A 24,556-nucleotide genomic window follows, 5' to 3' on the forward strand; every position below is an offset into this window, starting at 1 on the left:
GGCCGCCATCCCCTGAGGGAAGTCTGCTCAAAGGCGTGCACCCACAGATCACCCACTCCAGAGACCGCGGGCCACCCAGCAGCCCTGTCTGTGGCTTCCTTAGCAAACCCTGCTTCTCTGCAGAGAGGGGGATGACACAGGAGCGACACAGATCTGCTCTCCAGAACCTGCTGCCTGCTGGGCCCAGCTGGACGCCATCATGTTCATTGGATGATGCTACCTTGTCTATTAGCCCAGAACACGAGACTCAGCTTCACAGGAGTGAAATGGTTTGCCATGAGCGGCACAGCTGATAAATAGGAGAGTCACTTACTCCCTGTTTAGCATCCTTCCGTAGCTCCCTAGGACCTTGGAAATGAGCTCTGAAGTCCTCAGCAGAGTATCTCTGGTGCCCTAGGATGAGCAAGGCTCTTGGGAACATTGTCCTTCCCCGTGCAGAACTGGAGGCAATTCCTGGAGTAGATGCACTACTCTTTTTATTGCTTAAAGATTTTTATTTATTTATTCTAAGGTCAGAGTTACACATAGATAGGAAGAGACAGAAAGAGGTCTTCCATCCGCTGGTTCACCCCCCAAATGGCTGCAATGGCTGGAAGTGGGCCAGGCAACAGCCAGGAGTCAGGGGCGTCTTCTGGGTCTCCTATGTTGGTGCCCAGGCCCAAGGACTTGGGCCATCTTCTGCTGCTTTCCAGGCACATTAGCAGGGAGCTGGATGGGAAATGGAGAGGCCAGGACATGAACCGGCGCCCATATGGGATGTCGGCACCACAGAAAGCAGCTTTACCCACTACGCCACAGCGCTGTCCCAGATGGGCTATTCTCAAGTCCATGCTATGGCACAAGCTTTCCCTGCCCATTACTTGTCCTTTGCAAGCCACAGAAACAAGCAAACAAACAAAAAAAGACATCCCCTTCTAAGGATCCAACGCCAAAACAAAAACAAAAACAAAAACATGGGCAAAGATGCTTAGTCAAAAGTAGTCCTTATAACTTGAGCCATCCTCCACTGCACTCCCTGGCCACAGCAGAGAGCTGGCCTGGAAGAGGGGCAACCGGGACAGAATCCGGTGCCCCGACCGGGACTAGAACCCGGTGTGCCGGCGCCGCAAGGCGGAGGATTAGCCTAGTGAGCCGCGGCGCCGGCCTTTGATATTCCTTTAATTTAGATACACACATTGAATGTAGACATTTAGATACAAATGAAAATTTTCTTTGCGTTCCTTTTGAACTAATAAAGCTTACCTATAATAGATTTCATCTTAGGTTATAATATATATAATTTTTGGACAAGTATTTTCTATGAACACGTTGTAGTGAGAGAGAGACCCTAGGAAAATCAGAGAAGTATTACTAGGATTGAAAAAAACTGGTTATTCTCAGAAAGTGGCTTTGAGAAACCAACAGTTTATTTGTGGCTAATTTAGGAAATTTGATATTGCTTCTGAAGCATACCATCTGCCTAGAGCATGGGGTAGCACATATTTTATAGAACTCAGAATTATCCAAGTTATGCTTTAAAGTTCACAGAAGTGAGGTAAATCTGTGATTTCTAAAATTAAAATTCATGTATACACAACACAAATGAACTGTCCAACCAAGTTAGTCACACATTTGAGGGCTTCCTCAAGATGGTTGACAATACAAGGACATCCAAGGAGAATATAATTTTCAAACTTCTGGAATGTTCAAAATAGATTTGCTCAATTGATCTAAGGATGTTGTATTAATCTGCATTACTCCTCTTCTGTTTACCTCTTACATCCTTCCACATCTAGACATTCACAATGGAAATAAAAGAATTAAGATGTAAAAAAAAAAAAAAAAAAAGTAGTCCTTATATATAATTTGTGCCAGTAAAAAGTTACAATCTAAAAGCCGGCGCCGTGGCTCAATAGGCTAATCCTCCACCTTGCGGCGCCGGCACACCGGGTTCTAGTCCCGGTTGGGGCGCCGGATTCTGTCCCGGTTGCCCCTCTTCCAGGCCAGCTCTCTGCTATGGCCAGGGAGTGCAGTGGAGGATGGCCCAAGTGCTTGGGCCCTGCACCCCATGGGAGACCAGGAAAAGCACCTGGATCCTGGCTCCTGCCATCGGATCAGCACGGTGCGCCGGCTGCAGCGGCGGCCATTGGAGGGTGAACCAGCGGCAAAGGAAGACCTTTCTCTCTCTGTCTCTCTCTCTCACTGTCCACTCTGCCTGTCAAAAAAAAAAAAAAAAAAGTTACAATCTAAGCACTCAAATAATACGGGAAAGTGTTTAGAAATTATAGTATCTCCTGATGTAGGGTGCACATTTGGGTTCCTTCCTCTCCCCTCCTCTCCTTTCCTGAGCTGCCAGCAAAGCTTTGTGAGCACGTCTCTGGATGAGTGAGCCTCACCTGGAGCCAGGAGAACAGCTGGGACTACTCACTGGGCACTGTGATGGACGGACGCAGCTTCTACAACCATGACTCAGCTGTTGGCAGCATGGCAGATAGGATGCTGAGCAAGGCTGCACGGGTCTCTGTGTGGTGCTGGGTACAGCCTGCTACCCAGCAGGGAACAGAGAAACTGTGCACTTGCCAGCACGGTGAGCACCTTGCCCCGTGCTCAGCCTGTGAAGGGTTCTACACAAAGAGTGACACCAGGCTAAATACCATCAGTACACCAGTGTGGTTTCTTTTTCCTTCTGATGAATTTTTAAAAATATTTATTTATTTATTTATTTGACAGACAGAGAAGGAGCTCCAATCTGCTGGTTCATTCCCAAAATGCCCAGTTGCCAGGGCTGGGCCACCCCAAAGCCAGGAGCTATGAGCCCAATCCGGTGCCCCCCGTGGGTGGTGGGATCCCAGGTACTTGAGTCATCACTGCTGCCTCGCAGGGTGCACATTAGCAGGAAGCTGGAGTCAGGTGTTGAACCAGAGCACTCCACACAGGATATAGGCATCCCAACTGCCAGGCCAAATGCCTGTCCAATATGTAATTTTATACACGAAAATTAATGCATTTGAAAGTGCTTCCAAAAATTACAGTACTCAAGAAATGCTATTCTGCTCATCAGGGTTATGTTGCAACAATGTAGCCCTCAAATTCCAGGGTTCTTTCTCGCCAAGTGGCTAGTCCAGAGAGAATCTTCTTACTCAGGACGTGGTTTTCCTCCACACCATGGGTCAGGGACCCAGGTTCCTTCCAGCTGTGTCTCGTCCATCCCTGGAGCCCGAGCCTTCACAAGGGGAGCAAAATATGGAAAAATAGCCCCTTGCTACCTTGGCCTACAAGTGACACACATTGACCAGTCACATGGTTCTAACCTGAGTGCAGCAGGGGCCAGGAATGTAACCCTAGCCAACTCCTGCTCTGTGGCGCAGCCACCAGCCCAACGGAGTTAGGGACCACTGGGTACCAGGGTTTGCTGGAGAAGTAGGAAAAACGCCCAGTGCCGCTTCATTAGTAGAACGATCTCTTCCAATGTCAGCATTTTGTACATTGACATGCACCTCTGACCTGGTGGCGAACCTGAATGCTGCTTCCTCCTCATTCCAGAAGCCACACTGAATCAGGCCTCCACCCCCACTCCTCTTTTTTTATAAGTTTCTTTTTGTTTTTTTGTTTTGTTTTGTTTTGACAGGCAGAGTGGGCAGTGAGAGAGAGAGACAGAGAGAAAGGTCTTCCATTGCCGTTGGTTCACCCTCCAATGGCCACCGTGGCCGGCATGCTGCGGCCAGCGCGCCGCGCTGATCCGATGGCAGGAGCCAGGTACTTCTCCTGGTCTCCCATGGGGTTCAGGGCCCAAGCACCTGGGCCATCCTCCACTGCACTCCCTGGCCACAGCAGAGAGCTGGCCTGGAAGAGGGGCAACTGGGACAGAATCCGGCGCCCCGACTGGGACTAGAACCCAGTGTGCCGGCGCCGCAAGGCGGAGGATTAGCCCAGTGAGCCGCGGCGCCGGCCCCCACTCCTCTTGATGCGGGGGAACGAGGCAGGCAGTTAGACAGGTGAGCTGGAATTTCCACCAGCTCTGCGGAGTAACTTTATCCCCTCACCTGTCAATCTAATCCACCTGTCTTCCCAGGATGCACCTGTGTCTCATCTGGGACCAGGAAGAAGGAGGCACTATCGTAACCACATACAAGTTAAATTCCATGTGGAGGCACCATAAAAAAAAAAAAAAAAAAAAAAAATCCCAGGAAGCTTCACAGATGCTGAGACTAAACCAGGCTTTTTATTCAAGTCAGGTACCACCTGCTGTGTCCAAAGACACTGATAAAGCGGGAGAGGCCCTCCTTTGCCCTCAGCGGTGCCTGGGGGTCCTTCTCCAGCTTCTCTCTCCTCATAGGCAGCTCTCTAGCCCACTCATGACAGGTGCTCTCCGCCTGGGAGCGTGAATCATGTTCACTCTCTTAGATAAATCCCATTCCCACTTGTGCACTCTGTGAGCCTCCGCTTTGAATCCTGTGTAAGAACCTGGGGCAAAGAGGAAGGAGCCCAGGCTCGGACCACTCGGATGGGATGGCCGTTCCGGCTCTGCGCGTTTCCCCTTCACGTCCGGCCATGACACCGTCTCACTAAGCCGCTCTGGCTCGGGCCCCAGCCCTTGGTGCAGTCAGCTCTCACAGGAGAAGCAGAGCTACTTCCACCGTATGCATGTGGTTAATGAGACACAGTCAGAACTGCCTGCGACCCCTCTTCCTGGAGAGAAGCTACAGGCATGGCAGGTACTTGGAGCTTTATGGACCTAACAGTGCAGACAGTCGTTAAGAAGCCGTATGAGGGGGCCCGGCTTGTGGCATAGCAGGTGAAGCAGCCACCTGTAACATCTGCCAGCATCCCATATGGTTATCCAGCTCCCTGCTAATGGCCTGGGAATCCACGGGAGGATGGCCCAAGTGCTTGGGTCCCTGCACCCTTGTGGGAGACCTGGAAGAAGCTCCTGGCTCCTGCCCAGGCTGTTGCAGCCATTTGGAGAGTGAACGAGTGGATAGAAAACATCTTTCTCTCTCTCTCTCTCTCACTCTGACTTCCAAATAAATAAACGAAACCTTTAAAGCACAGGAAGCAGGGGCAGTGTCCATGCTGCTGAGCACCTCCCCACTGTGTCCTCCACGCTCGGTGTTTCCGAACTCAGCTCCCCTGTGCAGCTGCACCCGCCAGCGCCTCCAAGTCCGCACAGTCCTAGCAGCGAGCTGCAGAAGCGAGGCCTGAACAGTGACGTGAGTGGAAAAGGAAGAGTGGGTGAACGAATAGTTCATGCGTTTACAAATGATTTTATTTTCTTTCTGAAACTGCTACATTGTCCAAGCCTTCTACAATCAGATCATAAGAATTTATAGGTTGAAATGTCACAATAACTGTTAGTTTTTAAATTTCTAGCAAACGTTGCCTTTTCCAGAAATCATTCTGTGATCTGTCCAAAGGGACCTGGAAGCCCCTCCTCAACATTCTAGCACTGACAGGATCCTCCGCCACTCACTAATCACACGGGATTTTACCTGGGGCTCTTTGAAGGGAGAGACTGATTTTCTTTTTTCTTAAAGATTTATTTATTTACTTACTTTGAAAGGCAGAGTTAGAGAGACAGAGAGATCTTCCATCTGCTGGTTCACACTCCCAAATGGCTGCAATGACTAGGACTGGCCAAAGCCAGGAGCCAGGAGCTTCTTCCAGGTCTCCCACATGGAGCACTTGGGCCATCTTCTGTTGCTTTCCCAGGTGCGTTGGCAGGGAGCTGTCTGGGAAGCGGGGCAGCTGGGACTCCAACCAGCGTTCTTATGAGACACGAGCACTGCAGGCCTTGGTTTAATCTGTGCTACAACACCAACCCCAGCACTGATTCTTTAACTGCTGAATCCCCATAGCCTGAAATAGACTGAGTATTCCTAAAGGTTTGTGGACCAAATGAAGAAACCAAATGAACAGGAGTATACAAACTTAGTCATTCTCATTCCAAATTCAGGGACTGGTGGCTGTGACCTGGGGCCTGGGGAGCAGCATTCGGGAGCATCTTGCTGAGCTGCCCATGAGGAGTCAGCACTAAGGTTGCCGGAACACAGGGGCAGTGAGGGCTCCAAACCAAGCTGGGTGTTTCTGACAGCAGCCAAGATGAGTCACGTGGCGTCGCTTGGAGGATTCCCCGACCTGGTTCATTCCTCTCAGATCACTCACTCCTCCCAGAACTTCCCCTGGGAACAAAGAAAAAACCCAGGATTTGGGACCAAGCTCTTTTCCACCAACAGCTGCCAGTAGTTAGCATGGAACCCTAAGGGATAATTAAAATAAATGGGGGTCACTGCTAGGAAACACTTAGGTTTTCTCTAAATTCTTTCTAGAAATTTCTCCTGAAGAACTTTCAGGCCCAAGCAAGCCCAGTCAAGCAGCAAAAAGGAGGCTTGGAAACTTAGGTGGCTGGCAATACCAACCACAACCGAAACCCCACTGTTCAACAAGCGAAGCCACACACCAGGAGGGGCGAGTGAATCCCGCCCTTGTTCAACAACAGGGATTGAACCGCCTCTGCAGCAGGCAAGCCAAACAGCACCCGCGGGCGGGCGGGCGCCGGAGACCCCAGGCCTGATCAGAACGGCCAGGGCCGAGTGCCATCAGCTACAGCACTGCCCGCGCTCCTGGCTACAGCAACATTCGGAAAGCAATTCCCAGACCCGAAGGTTCCCTCCGGTGCGGAGCCAGCGTGCCCCACCCGCAGAGGGACTGCAGGCTCTGACTTCCACTCACCGCCTTCTAAACTCAAACCCGAAAGGAAGGGCAGGGCCCAGGGCGGGGATGTCCTGAAACACTCCAGAGTAGGCGCATTCCTACTGCAAGGTTCACGCCAGGGCCCTCTCTCTCTGGGGGCAGGGAGGCCGCGGCGAGGCGCGCTGCAGACCGAGCAGAGGCGTGTGTGTGTGCCGCGGGTGTGAGTGTGCACCCTGCGGGTGTGTCGGGAGGTGGGACGGGGTGGGGGGGCAGGAAGAGGAGGAGGAGACACCGACCGCCAGCCCAGGCTCCTCCCGCTCGCGCGCGGGCCCCGCGCCTCCGCCCCCCCCGGCGCCCGGCCCACGTACAAAGGCGCCTAGCCCGCGGCTCCCCTCACCGCCCGCGACCCAGCTCGCCCAGCTTCCCCGCCGCGGCTCCCGGCCCAGGTGAGTCCCGCTCGGCGCCGCGCGCCCGCCCCTCCCGGGCCGTCGCCAGCCCGGATGTGGCCCCCAGGGGAGCCCCCCAAGTGGCGGCGCGGGGAGTCCGGGCACGATGGGGGGCTTGTGCTGGGGAGCGGCGGTGGGGATCCGCTTCTCCGCGCTCGGCTGCGCGCCACACCCAGGCGAGGGTGTGGGCGCGGGAGGAGGGGGTGCTTGCGCTTTACCGCGGGACCTCGGTGTTGGGGATCCCGGACCTCCGACCTCCTCCCTTGTGTGTCCCGCTCTCTGCTTCCACTTTTCCTGCTTTCCCACTAGTCTCCCGAGTTATCTCAACTCCGCTTCTCGCCCCTGTTCTGGCGGGCGAGTGTCGGTGTGGGTTTCGGCTGCGGGTTGAGCTCCGTCCCGCTGTTCGGGGCCTCCTCCCGGCGGGCTGGGCAGCTGGAGGATTCCCTTCCTGAGGGAAACCCTTCCCCGCCCCTCGCCTGCCCCTGTGCTGCGGCCGGCCTTCCTGTTTGCCAGCCCGACGGCAAGGGTCGTCCTGCGGAGAGAACAGGGATCTCTGCTTCCCTGATAAATCAGTGTTGCTGGGGGTTGGAACGGAGAGGCTGGGGCAGGCACGGGGCAGACTACATGGAGTTCCCTTCTTGCTATCTTCTTAGATAGGTGAGCCCAGAAAGAGACGGGAAGGAAGGGAGAGCAGGCTGTCCCACTCCCAGATTAATTTGGCCGCAGGTGGTGGACAGACAGACGTGCCGTTGGTACCTGGCTCAGAGCCACGGCGCTTCTTCCAGCTCCGAGCACTGCGGTAGCCAGCTCGGTCGCGCTCTGCCAAACGGAAACCAGAGACTCAGCCGAGCTGGGTGAAGGGTGGTGCGGCCCCAGCCTGGCTCCGCAGAGCCCCAGACCGGCTCTGGAATACAGGAAACCCACCCACCCCTGTCCACTCCCCCCACCCCACCCCAGGGGAGCGGGAAGCGCTCTGCAGGGTGGGGACCGCGCAGCGGGCTCCAGGCTGGAGTCTCCTTGGGCACCGAGCCCCATTACTCAGCGGTGAGACCATGTGGGTGTGGCCCTGCCCTTGCGGATGCTGTCTGCGGATGGTTTGGGCAGAGCACTCCCTGAAGGAGAAGAGGGAACTGTGCCATCGTGGAGGGCATTTTCCAAAAGGAAGTGAGTCACTACTGGTCTGGGGGAGGGGATTCTTGACTAAACACACGGGAGGGCAGTAATTAGATGGGCAGGGCCACCTGCAGCCCGCTGCTGGGTCACCCGGCAGTGGTTGGCCCAGTGCCGCCAGGCGGCCCGCCTCTGCTTTCCCTGGGTGGCAGCTACTCGCATTAAGAGGTTAGGAGTTGTCCCAGAATTTTTACCCTTGAAGCCTGAGTTTCAGCCTCCAGGAGTGGATTTTTCTATGCGGCTGGTCAGGTGAAGCCAGCTACATGCAAATACCGCGTGAGTGATCTTTGCCTTCGAATTGCAAAAAATAATGCCAGGGGTTGGGGCAGGCCTTGAGTTCCGCATCAGCCCTGCCCCCACAGGCTGCTATCTGGCGTCTGTGTGAGTGGCGTGTGTGTTCCTGGCAGCCAGAGGGTAGTCTCTTCGTGGAGGTCCTCCATCCACCCGTGAGTGTCTCACTTCAGTGCCTCTGGAGTTCTTGGTCCACTGGGCATACAGCCCTTGTTGGATGCTCTCCTGTTTTCCCCTGCATCCATGAGAACCCCTGTTCCTCCCATGGCCAGCCTCTGACAGCCACTCTGGTGAGGTCAGGCCGTGGGCTGGGTGAAGCTGAGGCTGGGTGCTCGCCTCCTTCCCACTGACAGATCCAACAAATGCGACTTTTGTAGAGCACTGCCCGATTGCTATGTCCCTGGACACAGTCCCGTCTTTTAAAGCGTACAGTTGAGGGAAACAATGGCATTCTTTCAGGGCTGTGATGTATGAAGTGTGCAAGGAAAGCTGGGCTCAAATTTTAGGACCTTTCTTAAATTTCTCGTTTTCCTGGAGACTCAACAATTTGGGAATATCACACCAAAAGCTAAAGGAAAGAATGTACTTATTTTAAACAATTTTTAGCATTTCCTATATCCCTTCGCTAAATAACTACCACCTACCTACCCACACACACACAAAGGATTTTTTAAGATTTATCTACTTATGTATTTGAAAGGCAGAATGACAGAGAGAGAGGGAGAGAACCAGAGAGAGAGTCCATCCACAGGTTCACTCCTCAAACACTTGTAATAGCCAGGGCTTAGCCAGGCTGAAGCCAGGAATTCCATCAGGGTTTCCCACATGGGTGGCACAGGCCCAAGCACCTCAGCCATCATCCACTGCCTGCCAAGCCCATTAGCAGGAAGCTAGATCAGAAGCAGAGTAGCCAGGACTCAGATATGGGATGTGGGTACCCCAAGCAATAGCCCACCGCTCACCAAAGGATGTAATAGCAATTGCACAACAGCTGTTGTGGGCTGATCGAGGCTGGTGCCTGGCAATTCTTCAAGGAAAAATGGATGTACTTGGTTAGAGGAGATTTCTCAGTTCTTTCCTCCGTGGACGTGCATCTGAAACTTTGCTTGGCTGCCCCGCTCTTCAGAGAGCAGGTTTCACAGAGTGAAAGGAGGCCGAGGCAGCTGGGGTCCAGATCCATCGCCTTCACTCATTTTTTTCCTGAATTCTCTTAGGATTCAAATTCAACACTGCCTTCTGGGTTCAGTTGAATCCCCGAAGGGATGGGAAGGGAAGCGCACAGGCTCTGGGACAGCAGCGTTGCTGGGCTGACATCTTGCCAGCTGTATTCTGGGTGGGCTGTGAGAACACTGCCGTGTGGATGAGATGCAGAGGGCCAGGCCACTTGAGGCTCTTTAGAAGAGCCCTCTTGGAAGAGACGCCTGCATCCAGGCTGAGGGCCAGAGCGAACGTTTGGGATCACTCTGGAGCAGACACTTTGCTAAGGAGGCCTCCTGCCTCTCTGCTATGCCTAGGTGACCGAAATTGCATGATGCTCAGTTGCATTCTTGCTCATTGAGCAGGCTGTATGAGGGCTGGCCCTGGCAATTGAGGCCCCACCCAAGGAGCCCACAATGGAGTGAGGGGAAGACACAGAAACACAAATAACTAGAATTCAGGAGATATCTTTACATAGTATTCCTTTAGCTGGTGAACTCCTCAAAGGCTAGCAGAGGCGTTGGATTCCCACTTGCTCACCACCATTCCCAAGGCTTGCAAAGTACGCTCTCAGTGTAGGAGAACCCAGAATGGAAAATTGAGTTCCTACCACAAGAAGTAGATTTAGGGAGTCCTGAATTGTTTTCTGTAGAGAAAATTACCCAGAGAGAGACTGGACTTGCCAGCGGCCCCTGTAAGACCTGTTTCCCAGGCAGACAAGGGCACTGACGCGCGTACTGACATCAGAATGAAAATGAAGGAAGCCAGGGTGGATGGCACAGGCATCGCCTCCCCACCGCTGAGAGGGCAGCGCTAGCGAGAGAAGCCTGAAGTTGCAGAGGGGATGAATGAAAACCCGAGAACAGCAAGCCTGCGAGAAGGAGGGGAGCCTTGGCAGAGTCTGGCCAGACCTGTTTGGCAGGACACGAATTTTTTTTTCTTTGCGAAAGGAATGTGCTCTGCTCTGTATTCTGCTGTTCACAGGCAAGCCCATTTGGGGCCCTTTTGCTGGCCCCGCATTCCTGTCCTCCTGCTGAACTCTGATCTGCGAGGTTTTCCTCCAGGCCTTGGTGGTCACACCTGCCCTTCAGCCACCGCCAGGGGCATTGTTGGATTCATCCATTCGAGTAACAGTTATGTAGTGGTCGAAGACAGGCCAGCAGTTGAAGGCCCCTGAGTGGTTCAGGGACGGGCGCAGGTTGCTGGGGGCGCGGAGAGGACGCAGCCCCAGGACCCTCCCACCGAAGTGTGTCCAGCCAGGGGGAGCAGGAGCGGGAAATGGCAGCTTTGAGTTCCCCAGGAACTCCGGCTTCAGGAGCCAATCGTCAGTGCTTCAGTCCGCCCCGCCCTAGAAGGGAGAGCAAGCTCCGACCCGGAGAGTGGGCAAGCCCGGGCCCAGAAGGGCGACCGCTGCACCTGGAAAAGAACCACGTGACCCCGCCTCTAACCCAGAGCACAGGGTTGCAGTCGCAATGTTCCCCCTCCTCCTCTGTATTTAAAACCAGCGTGCAGAGTTCCTTGCTTATCGCGGTCATTGCCCTCGGGGAGGACGTCTCAGGTCTTTAAGACTGCCTTCACCTGCTGGCCAGCCCCGGCCCTGCTGTTCTCCCGCGCAGGAAATCAGCTGCCCCCACCACCCCACCTCCCACACCCAACCCCCCCCCCCCCCCCCCGCCTTCCCTGGATAACGCAGTTGGGGCAAGCGGAGCACCGAGCACCGGAGGACTCAGAGGGGCGGGGTGCTGCTTTGGAGAGGAAAGAACGCCCCATCACTTCATGAGTGTGGGCAAAGCGTGGGGTGGGACTGGAGGGACCTGGGGCTTGAGTGCTCGCACGGGTAGGGCGAGCAACCTCGCTGTCTTGCAGGACATTGTCCACAGCGGGCTGGGACAAACCTGGACAAGAGTACTGCAAAACGCTCATGGAGAATGAAATTAGAAGGCAGGTTTAGGGGCAGGTGTTTGGCCTGTGCGCCATATCAGAGTGCCTGGGGTGCATACCAGGCTCCAGCTCCTGATTCCAGCTTTCTGCCAACATAGACCCTGGGAAGCAGCTCAAGTACGTGGGTCCCTGCCACCCCCGTGGGACACCTGGATTGAATTCTCAGCTCCCAGCTTCAGGCTGGCCCAGCCAGCTGTTGCGGGCATTTTGAGGAGTGAACCAGCATATGAGAACTGTCCCAAAATGGTGCTCTCTCTCTCTCATGTGCACTCTCTCTCCCTCACGTAAATTTATTAAAATTTAAGAAGTAAAAGTTAATTCTGGTGCAAAATATTTTGAAATCTGTACATACGAGGAGTCTTGAGAAAACTCATGACAGGTGTATTATGCAGAACTGTGCATGGATTTCATCCCATTTCCTGTTGTAGGGGGTCCTCGTCCTGTTCCGTTCCCCATCTGGCTTCCCTGGCCCCACAGTGCACTTTCCTTCTGCTCTGTGCTGTAAAGAAAGTGAACGAGGTGTCCCCACCCAGGACCAGTTTGTGGCATCTCTGGGAATAGGTCATGAAGTGACCTGCTGCTCTGAGCTTGGGCACAGGTATTTTTAAACCTCTGTGGTGTCTGATTCTTTTCCAGAGTTATTTAAGAACTGGGGTGGGACCCCAGTCCTTCTCCCGTAAGCGTCTCTGTTCACTTCTCTTAAGTTGCCCGGCTTCAGAGCCAGTCCCAGCAAGGCAGACTCCGCGTAAGCCCATGGCCATCTGAAACCCATATGGGGAGCAGGGGATGAGCCAGATCCAACAATGTAAGAGAGAGAAAAGGGTGCGGTTGCCCTAAAATTCATTTCGCAGCAGACCTTGGAGCGTCTGTTTGCAGTTCTCTCCAAGAGAACTGCCTTCCAGATGAATCATGACCGGTTCTGGTTCCTAGCAGCCTCTCGAGTAGCGTTCTTTGGCATGCTGGCTCCCAGACGCAGGGAGTAGAATTTACAGTTCTTAAGAGAGTTTGCTGAGTTCTCGTATTCACCAACCCCACCTTCTCCTCTGTAAAAGATAGCACTTAGGGCTCTGTGTCGAGCAGGTGACTGTCGGGAGCAGGACCCATACCAAGACATTTCTCAGCAGGGGCAGCTGCAAGCCTCTCCGTCAACTGTTCTCAAAACCTAGTCTTGTGGGGTGTGTGTGTGCGTGTGTGTGTATGTGTTATAATCCTCATTCAGGTTCACTTCTTTTCTATCTATCTTAGGTGAGAGCAGCCAAAGTGCTTTGCCCAAAGCATTCCTCCAATTAAACCAAAATTCAGTGAGTGCTTGTAAGTACCAGGTACTAGGTCTTAATGAGACGTTTGCCCCCAGCTCCTCATAGCTGAAACTGGTGATCTGGCATGTTTCCTTTCCTCTCTTATTAAACTCTTAGTGAGAGAAAGCTCTTGTTCTCCCACCACACCCCAGACTATGAAAGCAGATCTTCTGTGCACTGTTACCAAAAACACATCAGGCCACCAAAGGAGTCAGGATACACTGTAACCTGTCCCTTCTCAAGTGAACTAGATCCTGGACTTCCGGTTGCGCAACTGCATTTTCCTGCCTAGTTGCAGGTGTCTACTGCAATGAGCAAGTTCAGAACTTCAGAAAAGAAAACATACTTAGCAGAAAAACTCAGCAGATTTCTAAACCATAGAATCAAACTGAACCAATTTACCAAGTTAAGCCTGGAGGGTTGAAGTTTTCATATTAACCGTCTTGACTGCATGGCTTGTTGGTATTCAGCCATATCCAATAATCTCATTTATCAGCAACAAGGGAAATGATGAAATAGCTGTTCTTTCCGTAAGTGCTTTATCAGTTGAAAGAGAGACACTCATGTTGCTTTTCTAAATGATGAGCGTTTTTATCCTTGATTAGGCGACTCGTGCAGGCAAATCCCTCACTTGGAGCACCAGTGCTGAGGTGCCTACTTCCACCTGAGAGACTGCAAACCTGGGGTGAACCGTGCTGAGTGTCATGGAGGTTTTGTTTTTGTTTTTGTTTTTTGACAGGCAGAGTTAGTGAGAAATAAAGACAGTGAGAAAGGTCTTCATTCTGCTGGTTCACCCCCACAAGTGGCCGCTATGCCTATCCGAAGCCAGGAGCCAGGTGCTTATCCTGGTCTCCCATGTGGGTGCAGGGCCCAAAGACTTGGGCCATCCTCCACTGCACTCCCAGGCCACAGCAGAGAGCTGGACTGGAAGAGGAGCAACCAGGACAGAATCCGGCACCCCAACCGGGACTAGAACCCAGGGTGCCAGCGCCGCAGGCGGAGGATTAGCCTAGTGAGCCGTGGCGCCGGCCGTGCGCCATTGAGTTTTACAGCCAGCAAGGAGCAAGCGGGTGATCTAATCCCCCTCCCTCCAGTTATCCTGCACAGACTGGCAGTACCTGTGGCTTGAGTGCGGATGTAAATCCTTTAACTTCACACCCTTACCAGGTTCCAACAGACCTCGCCAAGATGCCATCTCAGATGGAGCATGCCATGGAAACCATGATGTTTACATTTCACAAATTTGCTGGGGATAAAGGCTACTTAACGAAGGAAGACCTGCGCGTCCTCATGGAAAAGGAGTTCCCTGGATTTTTGGAAGTAAGTCTGGAAAGGTGCAGAGAGAAGCAGCCATAAAAACCAGCGCGTCCAGAGCTGGTTCCGTTTCCCCCCTCCCTCCGTCCCTTCCCTGTCAAAGTCACTCCTGGAAAGGTGTTTGCATTCAGCTGGTTACTGAACAGCATCCAGCGCCCACAGTGTGTCAGGTACTCAAGGGGAAGCAGAAAGTGAAGAAGTCTCAGCCCCTTCCTGTGAGGAGCTTGCCGTCGGCAGGTGGAGGAAGGCCACACACAAAGGACCCCGGGTTCCATCTGGAGTGATCTGCATCCCTGAGTCCACGTGGGGGACAGAGCCGGGGCAGGCAGGTGTTCACCAGAGTGGTCAACCAGGAGTGGCCACTCTCAGGTCTAGAAACCTGGCCTTGGAGGTACCACACACCGATCACATTGCATTTTGAGCAATTTGAATCCCCCTTAGAAAATCCCTTCACACCAAAGGATTTTCTTCTTCCCATAAAGGAATGGTGTCAGATCATGCGCTGAATAAGAGCCGCACACATGTCACTCCAGAAATAACTGCTTTTCACATTGAAAATACTGGAGCACACAGGAGCATGGGTGGAGTTCATGCCACACCTTTGACAGACTGAGGGACCCCTGGAGACGAGAACACTGCCCGCAGTGCAGACGTGTCACCTGCAGATGCACGAGGCACAGTTGTCCTTTGAGGTTGTAGGCCCTCGACAGCTGGTTGTTGACATCAGTTCAGCCAGGGCGAAACATTGCTGGACAAAGTAGGAGATTGAAATGCAAGCCCTGCTTTCTCTGCTACAATCACAGTCACTTAGAGGGCTGTGGCAGTGCTGGGAGTTGAATAATGCATGAGCCCCTGAGGGTGAGGGGCAGTACGCTAAAAGACGGGGTCACGCTCAAAGACAGGGTCTTGTGCCTGGTAAATATCGCATCAGCCAAGCCCTTGACTCCTGTGTCAGCACACGGAGGTGGGGGGTTGTAGTACCCCAACTGCAACTTCCCTATCATCAATGTCCGTTAACTAAGCAGCTGTCAACAGCCTAACCTGGTCTCAGCTGCAGTTACCACGGTGCTATCCCAGAATGAGCTGGTCCAGGCCAGGAGTCAGAGGGGCTTGTCTGCCCGGACTCGCGTGGGCGGCTTGCTTTAGCTCTCTGGAGCTCAGTGCCCCGCTCTGTCAAACGAGAGGGCTGGATGGACGTGATAGTCCACGAGGCTGCCTTTACTTCCTGTGACCCCCTCCAGGCAAGCAGAAAATACAAGGACAAACCGTGCTCCTTGTAAGACTGCCTGTCACACAAAGGCATTCGGGGTATACCGCACACTCGTCAAACGTATTGTTGTAGAAATTAGAAGCCAGGGTGAATGCCCCCTCGCAACAGTCCCCTCCTTCTTCATGGGCTTTGTGGCCTGAAAAACAGATATATGTAGCACGGAGCCCTGGGCGTGGCGGGGTGCTTTATTCCTGGCACAGGGTCATAACTGCAGGCACATCTTTGTTTCTAAAGTCGATCTCTCGCTCATTCTGACCACAGCCAGGAAGCCGGGGGCGAGGCCAGAATTAGCTGACACACACACACACACACACACACTCCACCGCCAGAGCAGCCCGCAGGGGCTTTCGTTGACTGGGTGGCGTGGGAGTTTGTCCTTGTGCAGGAAACGCTGCTGCCCTCCAGGAAGGGATTCCGAGTGTGACTTAGAAATGTCCAGCACCCTTGAAACCCTGAGTGTCACTTCCCTCACTCGCCTTGGAGGGAACTTCAAAAACCTCGTGGATAATGGAGTTAACTCACGGTGCAAAAAGTTCTGAAAACCATGCATAGTCATTTTCTTACTTTGTATTTTCTGTGAACTTTTTGAAGTGCCCTCGTGCATAGTTGCTGGAACGCATTCAGTACTTCCCCTGAGCCCTTTAACAACCCCTAACAGGCCTGCTTCCCTCTCAGGGTCACGGCCTGGACCCTGTAGGACCAACTGCATCCCCTATCTAACGAGTATCCTGGCAGAAAGGAGTGATCCAGCCAATGCCCACGAAGCACGGTGAAAGCAGAGGAGGTGCCACCGGCTCGTCTCTGCCCCTCACATCCACACCAGGCATTGGGAGTCACGGGGAGTTTCCAACTCCACCACACACGTTCCTTTCGAAGCTGGCCCAGTGTACAACATCAGGCAGAGAGGGTAGGATGGCAGGGCCTTCACCACCTCAAAGGTTGGGGAGGGTCCTAGCAAGACTCCATCCCACCTCAACTCCTAGTGATGCCCAAAGACCCATTAAGCAGTGTGATGCTGGCTTGGTCTCACTGGCTTGGCATCAGCTGTACTAAAAAGAAACTAGAGCTGTCTGTCTAACTTCACCCAAACTACAATGCCCCGTGGCTTCATGTGCTCCTTCTCAAAGTCCATGGGACAATGATCTGAAACGCACTCCTTAACTGAGCCTGTGAGATCTGTGAGCATTCCTTTGTGAAGGCTGACCATGCCATCAGGAATACAGGTTTATTAAGAGAATCTAAGTTTAAACATAAAATGAGGGGTTTAGGTGGTTGTTAGACTCTAATTACGAATTTATTAAAATGCTCTCCCGAAGCCAAAAAATAAAAATTAAAAAAATGTGTTTACACAACCTCCAGAGGTTGCTTAGCACCTGCTGAGGCGGAGGCAGGGAATGTCCAGCCCGCAGGGCATATAAGGCCCACAAAATCATTTGTCCTGGCTTTGCCAAGGCAACCTCAGGCGGAACTAGAAATTGAATAAATCTATAGCAGCCTAATTAAGGCCATAATCTTGTACAGCTCATGAATAATGGTGTAAATATCCAAATGGCCCTTGACAGAATAAAGGTTCCCCACCCCTGACTAAGACAAGAGCCCAAATAACAGAGATTGTCTGTGTGGTCGTCAGCAGTGCAAATCAAGTGAGCTCCTTGCTGCAACCATCAACTGATATTTCTTGCCTTTTTTTTTCTTTTTCTTTTTTCTTTTCTCAGAATCAAAAAGACCCCCTGGCTGTGGACAAAATAATGAAGGACCTAGACCAGTGCCGAGACGGCAAAGTGGGGTTCCAGAGCTTCTTCTCCCTCATTGCCGGCCTCACCATTGCATGCAATGACTATTTTGTAGTGCACATGAAGCAGAAGGGAAAGAAGTAGGCAGCCTGGAGGGACGCCCCCTGCCCCGACTACAGTCCTCCCAGAGGGTCCCTTGAAGAGCCTGCCCCACAGCGACCCCTCCTACAAGGATTCCGTGAGCAGAGCGGGACCCTTAGAAAATGCCCAAGTGCAAACCAACTCCCGTTTGACAGAGAAAGAAAAGTTGATCAAATGCCAGATAAGCTTCTGAGTTTTGTATTGTTTGCATCCTCCTCTTGCCCTCGATAAATAAAGTTCTTTTTTTTTAGTGCTACACTTGGGACAGAATATCTTTTGCTTCTTCGGAAATGCTTGTTCCTGCTTCTTGGGCCCTTGGGCAGCCAACACACAGCCACACGCGCTCTTGCCACAGAAGTGGTAACATGGAAGGATTAGGAGGAGGCTCTGTGAGAATATAGTTTGCTTTCATAATGCCCAGGGTCGGTCTGACCCAGTGAGCTTTTCCAGCCCGAGGCGTGTGATCCCATTTTTCAGGGCAGAGTTTCTCCAAAGCTCAGTCCAGAAGAGAACCGGTCCAAGGTAACCGCATCACCAACAACTCTGGATGTCGGGAAATGTGCTGGGCATGACTTACATTTGGAGGAGTAGTCTTTTTGTTGCATATGAAGTGCTGGTGCTGGAGCCTTCATGAGATAAATATTCTCTGTGCTTTTCTACCCCTGTTGCAAGCTTTAGCATACATGCGTTACATGCTGATTGCTCATGGATTTCCATGTTTTTGCGCTAAAATAAACATACCTTTTAACTCCATTTTCCATGAGCTTTTTAAAGTACCCTCTTGCAAATTCTGTGAATTGGCACATGAAATCATTCCAGTTAAAAAGGTCAACGAAGATGGAAACTTCATGTTTGCGCACATCAGTGTAACCGGGGAAGTTTTCCATATAACTCTGGGGAAAGTGCACTGTGAGGTCATTTACTGTTGAAAGTGTGCAAGACAGAAAAGGATACTTCAAAACGCCTTGGGGAGGGCCAGGTGTTTTGTGTGGTGGTTAAGAAGCCATGTGGAACACCTGCATCTCACTGAAGTGCCTGGGTTCAAGTCCCAGCTCTGCTCCCAGTGCCAGCTTCCTGCTAGCTTGTACCCTGGAAGGCAGCAGGTGGTGGCTCCAGGACTTGGGTTCCTGCCACTCAGCAAGCGAACTGATTTGACTTCCTAGTTGCCGGCATTTGGGGAATGAACCAACAGATGTGAGCGCGTTCTCTCTCTTTCTCTCTCTCTCCCTCTGCCTCTCAAATAAATTTTAAAAACTTAAAAAAAAAATAAAAAAGCGCTTTGGGGAAAAGAACTCTGTGATAGCGAAGTCAAGGATGAAATTCTGACCTTTGTATTTTGTCATAGTCAGCAAATGGACGAGGCAAGATAAATCCCATCAGAGGTTAATAGCAATCTTACAAATGGATTTATTACATGAATATTTAATGAAGGAGGGGAGTTGACTTCACTAAAGACTGACAGTTCATGCTATAGAGATGGGCTGTCAGGGGAACAGCTGGTTCAGAAAGCTGCCTGCTGACCTGGGAGCTCATTGCCACTGCCAGCAGTTCCATAACCATACAACCCATGATGCTATCTACACGAGCAAGTCAGATGCCCGTGGCCTGCCTCTTCCCTCATGGCTTGGTCTCTGCATCCAGCTTTCAAGGAAGAGCATCTGGTAACACCTGGATGACATCAAAACCTGAGCTGCCAGGGAGCCTAGGGAATAAAATGTTGCATTTTCCGGGGTCAGCACTGTGGCATAGCAGGTAAAGCTGCCGCCTGCAGTGCTGGCATCCCATATGGGTGCCGGTTCAAGTCCCGGCTGCTCCACTTCCAGCTCTCTGCTATGGCCTGGGAAAGCAATAGAAGATGGCCCAATGGGAGACCCGGAAGAAGCTCCTGACTCCTGGCTTCAGATCGGCACAGCTCCAGCCATTGTGGCTGATTGGAGGGTGAACCAGTGGATGGAAGATTTCTCTCTGCCTCTCCTTCTCTCTGTGTGTGTCTCTGACTTTCAAATAAATAAAAAAAAATTTTTTTAAGTTGCATTTTCCAACCTCTGCACACTAGGAGCTGAGGTGCTGAGCCTCAGCATCAGGGACAATTCTTAATCCTAAGAGAAGTCTGCCAACCTATGGGTTGAAGAAACCATGGCTCTGAGGAGAGGAGATACTACAAGATGACCCCTTTGACAGCACGGAGAACAGAAGCAAAGTGGCCCTTCCCAGTGAGGTGCACTGTGTCTTCTTCAGGGCGAGAGCAGGGTCAGTACAGATCTACCCCTTTGGCTTCCTTGCCCCATAGGACCGCTGATTGCTGGTCAGTTCACAGATGGGCAGGTAAAATTGTGACACAGCAAACTTCCATAGTCTAAACCTCTCGACCTGAAGTCAGAACCCTGCCAGGTGGAGGAGGGCTCCGGGGAGAGGGGAGAGGAAGTATCAACTCCTCTTCACAGGGGTGGTGTAGATTTGGAAGAGTTCTGAGGCAATGTGTTGCTCCCAGAAGGTTGCCCCCAGAATCTCTGGCATTCAGAAGGGTGCCCACTGCCAGTGAATCCCTCCCGGAGCCGCTGTGTTCAGGAAGAGTGCCTGTGTATGGTGCATGGTGCCAGGGAGACTCCCCCCGAGCTGCTGTGTTTAGGATGGGTGCTTGTGTATGGTGCATGGTGCCAGGGAGCACCCCCGACCCTGAGCTGCTGTGTTTAGGATGGGTGCCTGTGTATGGTGCATAGTGCCAGGGAGTCCCCCCCGCCAAGCCGCTGTGTTTAGGATGGGTGCCTGTGTATGGTGCATAGTGCCAGGGAGTCCCCCCCGCCAAGCCGCTGTGTTTAGGATGGGTGCCTGTGTACAGTGGGTGCATGGTGCCAGGGAGTCCCCCCACCCCGAGCCGCTGTGTTTAGGATGGGTGCCTGTGTATGGTGCGTGCATGGTGCCAGGGAGTCCCCCCACCCCGAGCCGCTGTGTTTAGGATGGGTGCCTGTGTATGGTGGGTGCATGGTGCTAGGGAGTCCCCCCTCCAGCCACTGTGTTTAGGATGGTGCCTGTGTATGGTGCGTGGTGCCAGGGAGTCCCCCCCAGCCGCTGTGTTTAGGATGGGTGCCTGTGTATGGTGCATGGTACTAGGGAGTCCCCCCCCCCCAGCCACTGTGTTTAGGATGGTGCCTGTGTACGTGCACCCGGGGAGGGGAGCGTGACACCTCTCTCACTTCAGTTCCGTTGCTCACAGCATTTAGTATGGAGCTCGCACAAGAAAAATAAAGAAGGTATTTGTGGCCTGAACTCCTACATGGCTCTCTGTGCCAACGAAAACACAGGGATCCCACAATCCAACTTGCTGAAACAGCCGTCTAGTCTTCGGGGCCACAGCCTAATGGCTCCCAGAAGGCAAAGCTGCAATTATGCCAATAGCTATCAAGAGGAACCATCTGGAAAATTCCACTCATTCTGCTACATGGCTGAGTTGTAAAAGGAGACCCCGCCCCTCTCCACACCCAGTCATGAAGGCAAAAAGGACAGCAGCGTGGAAGTCAGTTTCAAACACACTGCAGAGCTAACCCTGAAAATCAGCTCATTTTCTCTCTCTCGGACCCATTCCTTCATCCAAGTCCCCGAATATCAGCCAGCTATTGCGATTTAACACTTTCCTACCCAGCCCATCTCCCTGGGAGACCGAATACAAGCCTGAAAACCCTTCTCTTAATTTGAAAGTGATTGTTCAAGTACCTTCAGCAGCTCTTATCTCCAGAGGGATAGTGGGAATAGAAATCCGTTCATTTGGCAAAGATGAGCAGGGCTGTTGTGCAGGTGGACACCAAGGCTGGGGGAATTTTTGTCTCTGAAGAAATGTTTCTGGAATTATTTTCATTTTCTTTAATATATTGCTGGGTTCTCAAAATTTTCTATAATAGTTCAACTTTTACAATCTAGAAAGCAAACCTCTAAATAATATTTTTTGTAGAGGCATATGTATTTATTGAGGGTCTACCATGAGTCCGGACCTGTGTGAGACACTTCTTAAACATGACCGTATTTGTTCCTCTCCATAACCCTGTTGAGGTACTGCACTATCCTTTTTATAGATGACAGCATTAAGACTTAAGTTCCTCAAAGTCCTCTGGTACTTACTGTGACAAGATTTGAACCCAGATGCCCTGTTTCTTTCCTTATGTTCTGTAGCTGTCTCGAGAGTAAGGAATGATCACGAATGGAGTGAGACTAGTCAAGAAGATTTTATGTAAGACTTAAGATGCTATCTGGGGCCCAGTGCTATGGCATAACGGGTAAAGCCCTCGCCTGCAGTGCTGGCATCCCATATGGGCACTGGTTCGAGTCCCGGCTGCTCCACTTCCATTCCAGCTCTCTGCTATGGCCTCGGAGAGCAATGGAAGATGGCCCAAGTTCTTGTGTGGGCGACCCAGAAGAAGCTCTTGGCTCCTGGCTTCGGATCAGCGCAGCTCCGGAGGTTGCGGCCAACTGGGGAGTGAACCAGTGGACAGAAGACCCCTCTCTCTCCGCTTCTTTTCTCTCTGTGTAGCTCTGACTTTCAAATAAATAAATAAATCTTTAGGGAAAAAAGATGCTATCTGGTCCTCGGAAATGGTAAGAAATTTGGCCAACAGCTAATACTCACTGCGTTCTTAGTACATTCCAGTTCCATTCTAGTGCTTTACAAGTTAGAACTCCTTGCTTCTTCCATCCACCAAGAAGTAGGGAGTAGTATTTTACAGGTGATTGGACCAAGACACAGAGCAAATAAGCAGTAGGGACAGGATGTGAATCCAGCCACTCCTCTCTGCCATTTTCCCCAAAATCACGTTGGCGCGAAAGAAGGCCCAGGACACAGCACCCAGACACTTTGTGGCATCCTGCATGGCTGAGCCGGAGGCGTTCACAGAGGACGCCACATGCAGGAGGCGGAGGAGAGGAGAGGGGGCCAGAGGAGTGACCAACAGCAAAGCGGAGAGCGCTGTGAAGTGTGGTGAGTGAGGCCGCTCAATTACAAACCCGACACACCCGGGGCTCCGGGCCGTGCTCTCCTTCAAGAGAGAGAGATGAGTCTGGTTGGAAAGGAGACAAAACAAGTCCGAAAGTGTTCTTGAAGGTTCCACCCACTCTCCTCCAGCACTCGCATTCCAATCTCATTCCAGCTGCAACAGATAAAGCAGGGTGGGGATTCAGATTTATCCTTCTGAGAAGCTCTGAGCGCAGAGGAGGAGGGGAAGAGATAGAGCTCTGGCAAGTCGTGTCAGAATGAAGGGGGAGAAAGTCCAGAGCTCAGGGTGAGAAACGCCCCTCCCTGGAACGCCAGCTTCCTACCAAAATCCCTGCTCATCTGCAAAATGCTACGCTCACTCTGAGGGCAGCTACTGTGATGCTTTTTAGATGCCTGAATGTGGGGGCCAGCGCTGTGGCGTAGCAGGTAAAGCTGCCGCCTGCAGTGCCGGCATCCCATATGGGTGCCGGTTTGAGTCCCAGTTGTTCCACTTCTGATCTAGCTCTCTGCTATGGCCTGGAATAGCAGTAGAAGATGGAAATAAGTGCTGGGCCCCTGCACCCACGTGGGAGACCTGGAAGAAGCTCCTGGCTCCTGGCTTCGGATTGGTGCAGCTCCAGCCATTGTGGACATCTAGGAAGTGAACCAGCAACGGAAGATCTCTCTCTCTCTCTCTCTCTCTCTCTCTCTCTTTCTGTTTCTGCCTCTCTGTAATTCTGCCTTTCAAATAAATAAATAAATCTTTAAAAAATAAATAAATAAATGCCTGAATGTAGACAAAGTCTGGAAGGAGTCATGGAGACCTGAACATAGCCATGTTCTCAATGTTTTCTTTAATATTCTTTTCTAAGATTTTTTTATTTGAAAGGCAGAGTGACTGAAAGAAGGAGACAGATCTCCCATCTGCTGGTTCACTCCCCAGATCCCCACAATAGCCAGGGCTTGGCCAGACCAAGCCAGGAGCCAGGAACTCCATCCAGGTCTCCCACCTGGGTGGCAGGGAACCAAGCACTAGTCTATCATCCACTGCCTCTCGGGTGCATTAGCAGGAGCTGGATCAGAAGCAGAGCAGCTATGGACTCATTCTCAGGCACTCTGATATGAAATATAGGTGTCCCAGTGGCAGCTTAGCCCACAGGGCCCCAACACCTGCCCTCTCTTCAATATTCTTTTTTTAAAAATATTTATTTATTTATATGAAAGGCAGAGTTACAGAGTGGCAGAGACAGAGAGAGTGAGAGAAAGAGAGATCTTTTATCTGCTGGTTTACTCCCCAAATGTCCACAATGGCTGAAGCTGTGCTGATCTGAAGCTAGGAGCCAAGAGATTCTTCCAGGTCTCCCATGTGGGTGCAGGGGCCCAAACACTTGGGCCATCTTTTACTGCTTTCCCAGGCCATAGCAGAGAGCTGGATCAGAAGTGGAGCAGCTGGGTCTCGAACTGGCTCCCATATGAGATGCTGGCGCTGCAGGCAGCAGCTTTACCTGCTACACTACAGTGCTCGTCTCTTTAATATTCTTATATCATGGCCGGCGCCGCGGCTCACTAGGCTAATCCTCCACCTAGCGGCGCCGGCACACCGGGTTCTAGTCCCGGTTGGGGCGCCGGATTCTGTCCCAGTTGCCCCTCTTCCAGGCCAGCTCTCTGCTGTGGCCAGGGAGTGCAGTGGAGGATGGCCCAGGTGCTTAGGCCCTGCACCCCATGGGAGACCAGGAGAAGCACCTGGCTCCTGCCATCGGATCAGCACGGTGCGCCAGCCGCGGCGGCCATTGGAGGGTGAACCAATGGCAAAGGAAGACCTTTCTCTCTGTCTCTCTCTGTCACTGTCCACTCTGCCTGTCAAAAAAAAAAAAAAAATTCTTATATCATTCCTTCAATCAGGGGGAATGATTTCACTGAGGTCTCTGGACACAGACCTTGATCTGCTCCATGTGAAAATCTTATTTATCACCATACCCAAACAACTACGGGATAAGTGAGACTGCCTCATTCCCTTCAACCTCTTCTGGGCACATCCATCAGGGCCCTGACAGGAACAAGAGCACTTAGCCTCAAGCCTGTTTTTCTAGAAGGAGGAGGGAGGTGATTCAGCTTTGGTCTCTGCA

At 52.1% G+C, this 24,556-nt stretch overlaps 1 protein-coding gene and 1 long non-coding RNA gene across 4 annotated transcripts; one reads left to right on the plus strand and one right to left on the minus strand.

Moving 5' to 3' along the window:
• Positions 1-473: 473 nt before the first annotated feature.
• Positions 474-6,951, minus strand: LOC108177673 (uncharacterized). Of its 3 annotated transcripts, none has more exons than XR_016210610.1 (3): positions 6,709-6,951; positions 5,532-6,158; positions 474-708 (listed from the first exon to the last, which is right to left on the minus strand). It is a non-coding gene; the product is annotated as an uncharacterized LOC108177673 (long non-coding RNA). The 3 variants fall into 3 exon arrangements; XR_016210611.1 differs by lacking the exon at positions 474-708 and adding an exon at positions 5,019-5,177; XR_001794436.4 differs by lacking the exon at positions 474-708 and having other exon boundaries at positions 5,224-6,158.
• Positions 6,952-14,200: 7,249 nt separating this feature from the next.
• On the plus strand, positions 14,201-17,471 carry S100A10 (S100 calcium binding protein A10; the record flags this gene model as incomplete). Its single annotated transcript, NM_001082163.1, is given in 2 exon segments — positions 14,201-14,332; positions 17,312-17,471. Coding segments are annotated over 2 exon segments (292 nt in total), but the record flags the coding sequence as incomplete, so codon positions are not given.
• Positions 17,472-24,556: the final 7,085 nt, after the last annotated feature.

Source organism: Oryctolagus cuniculus, chromosome 7 (assembly GCF_051225735.1).
Source record: "Oryctolagus cuniculus isolate XC-2025 breed Fujian yellow rabbit chromosome 7, ASM5122573v1, whole genome shotgun sequence".
Taxonomy (NCBI): Eukaryota; Metazoa; Chordata; class Mammalia; order Lagomorpha; family Leporidae; genus Oryctolagus; species Oryctolagus cuniculus.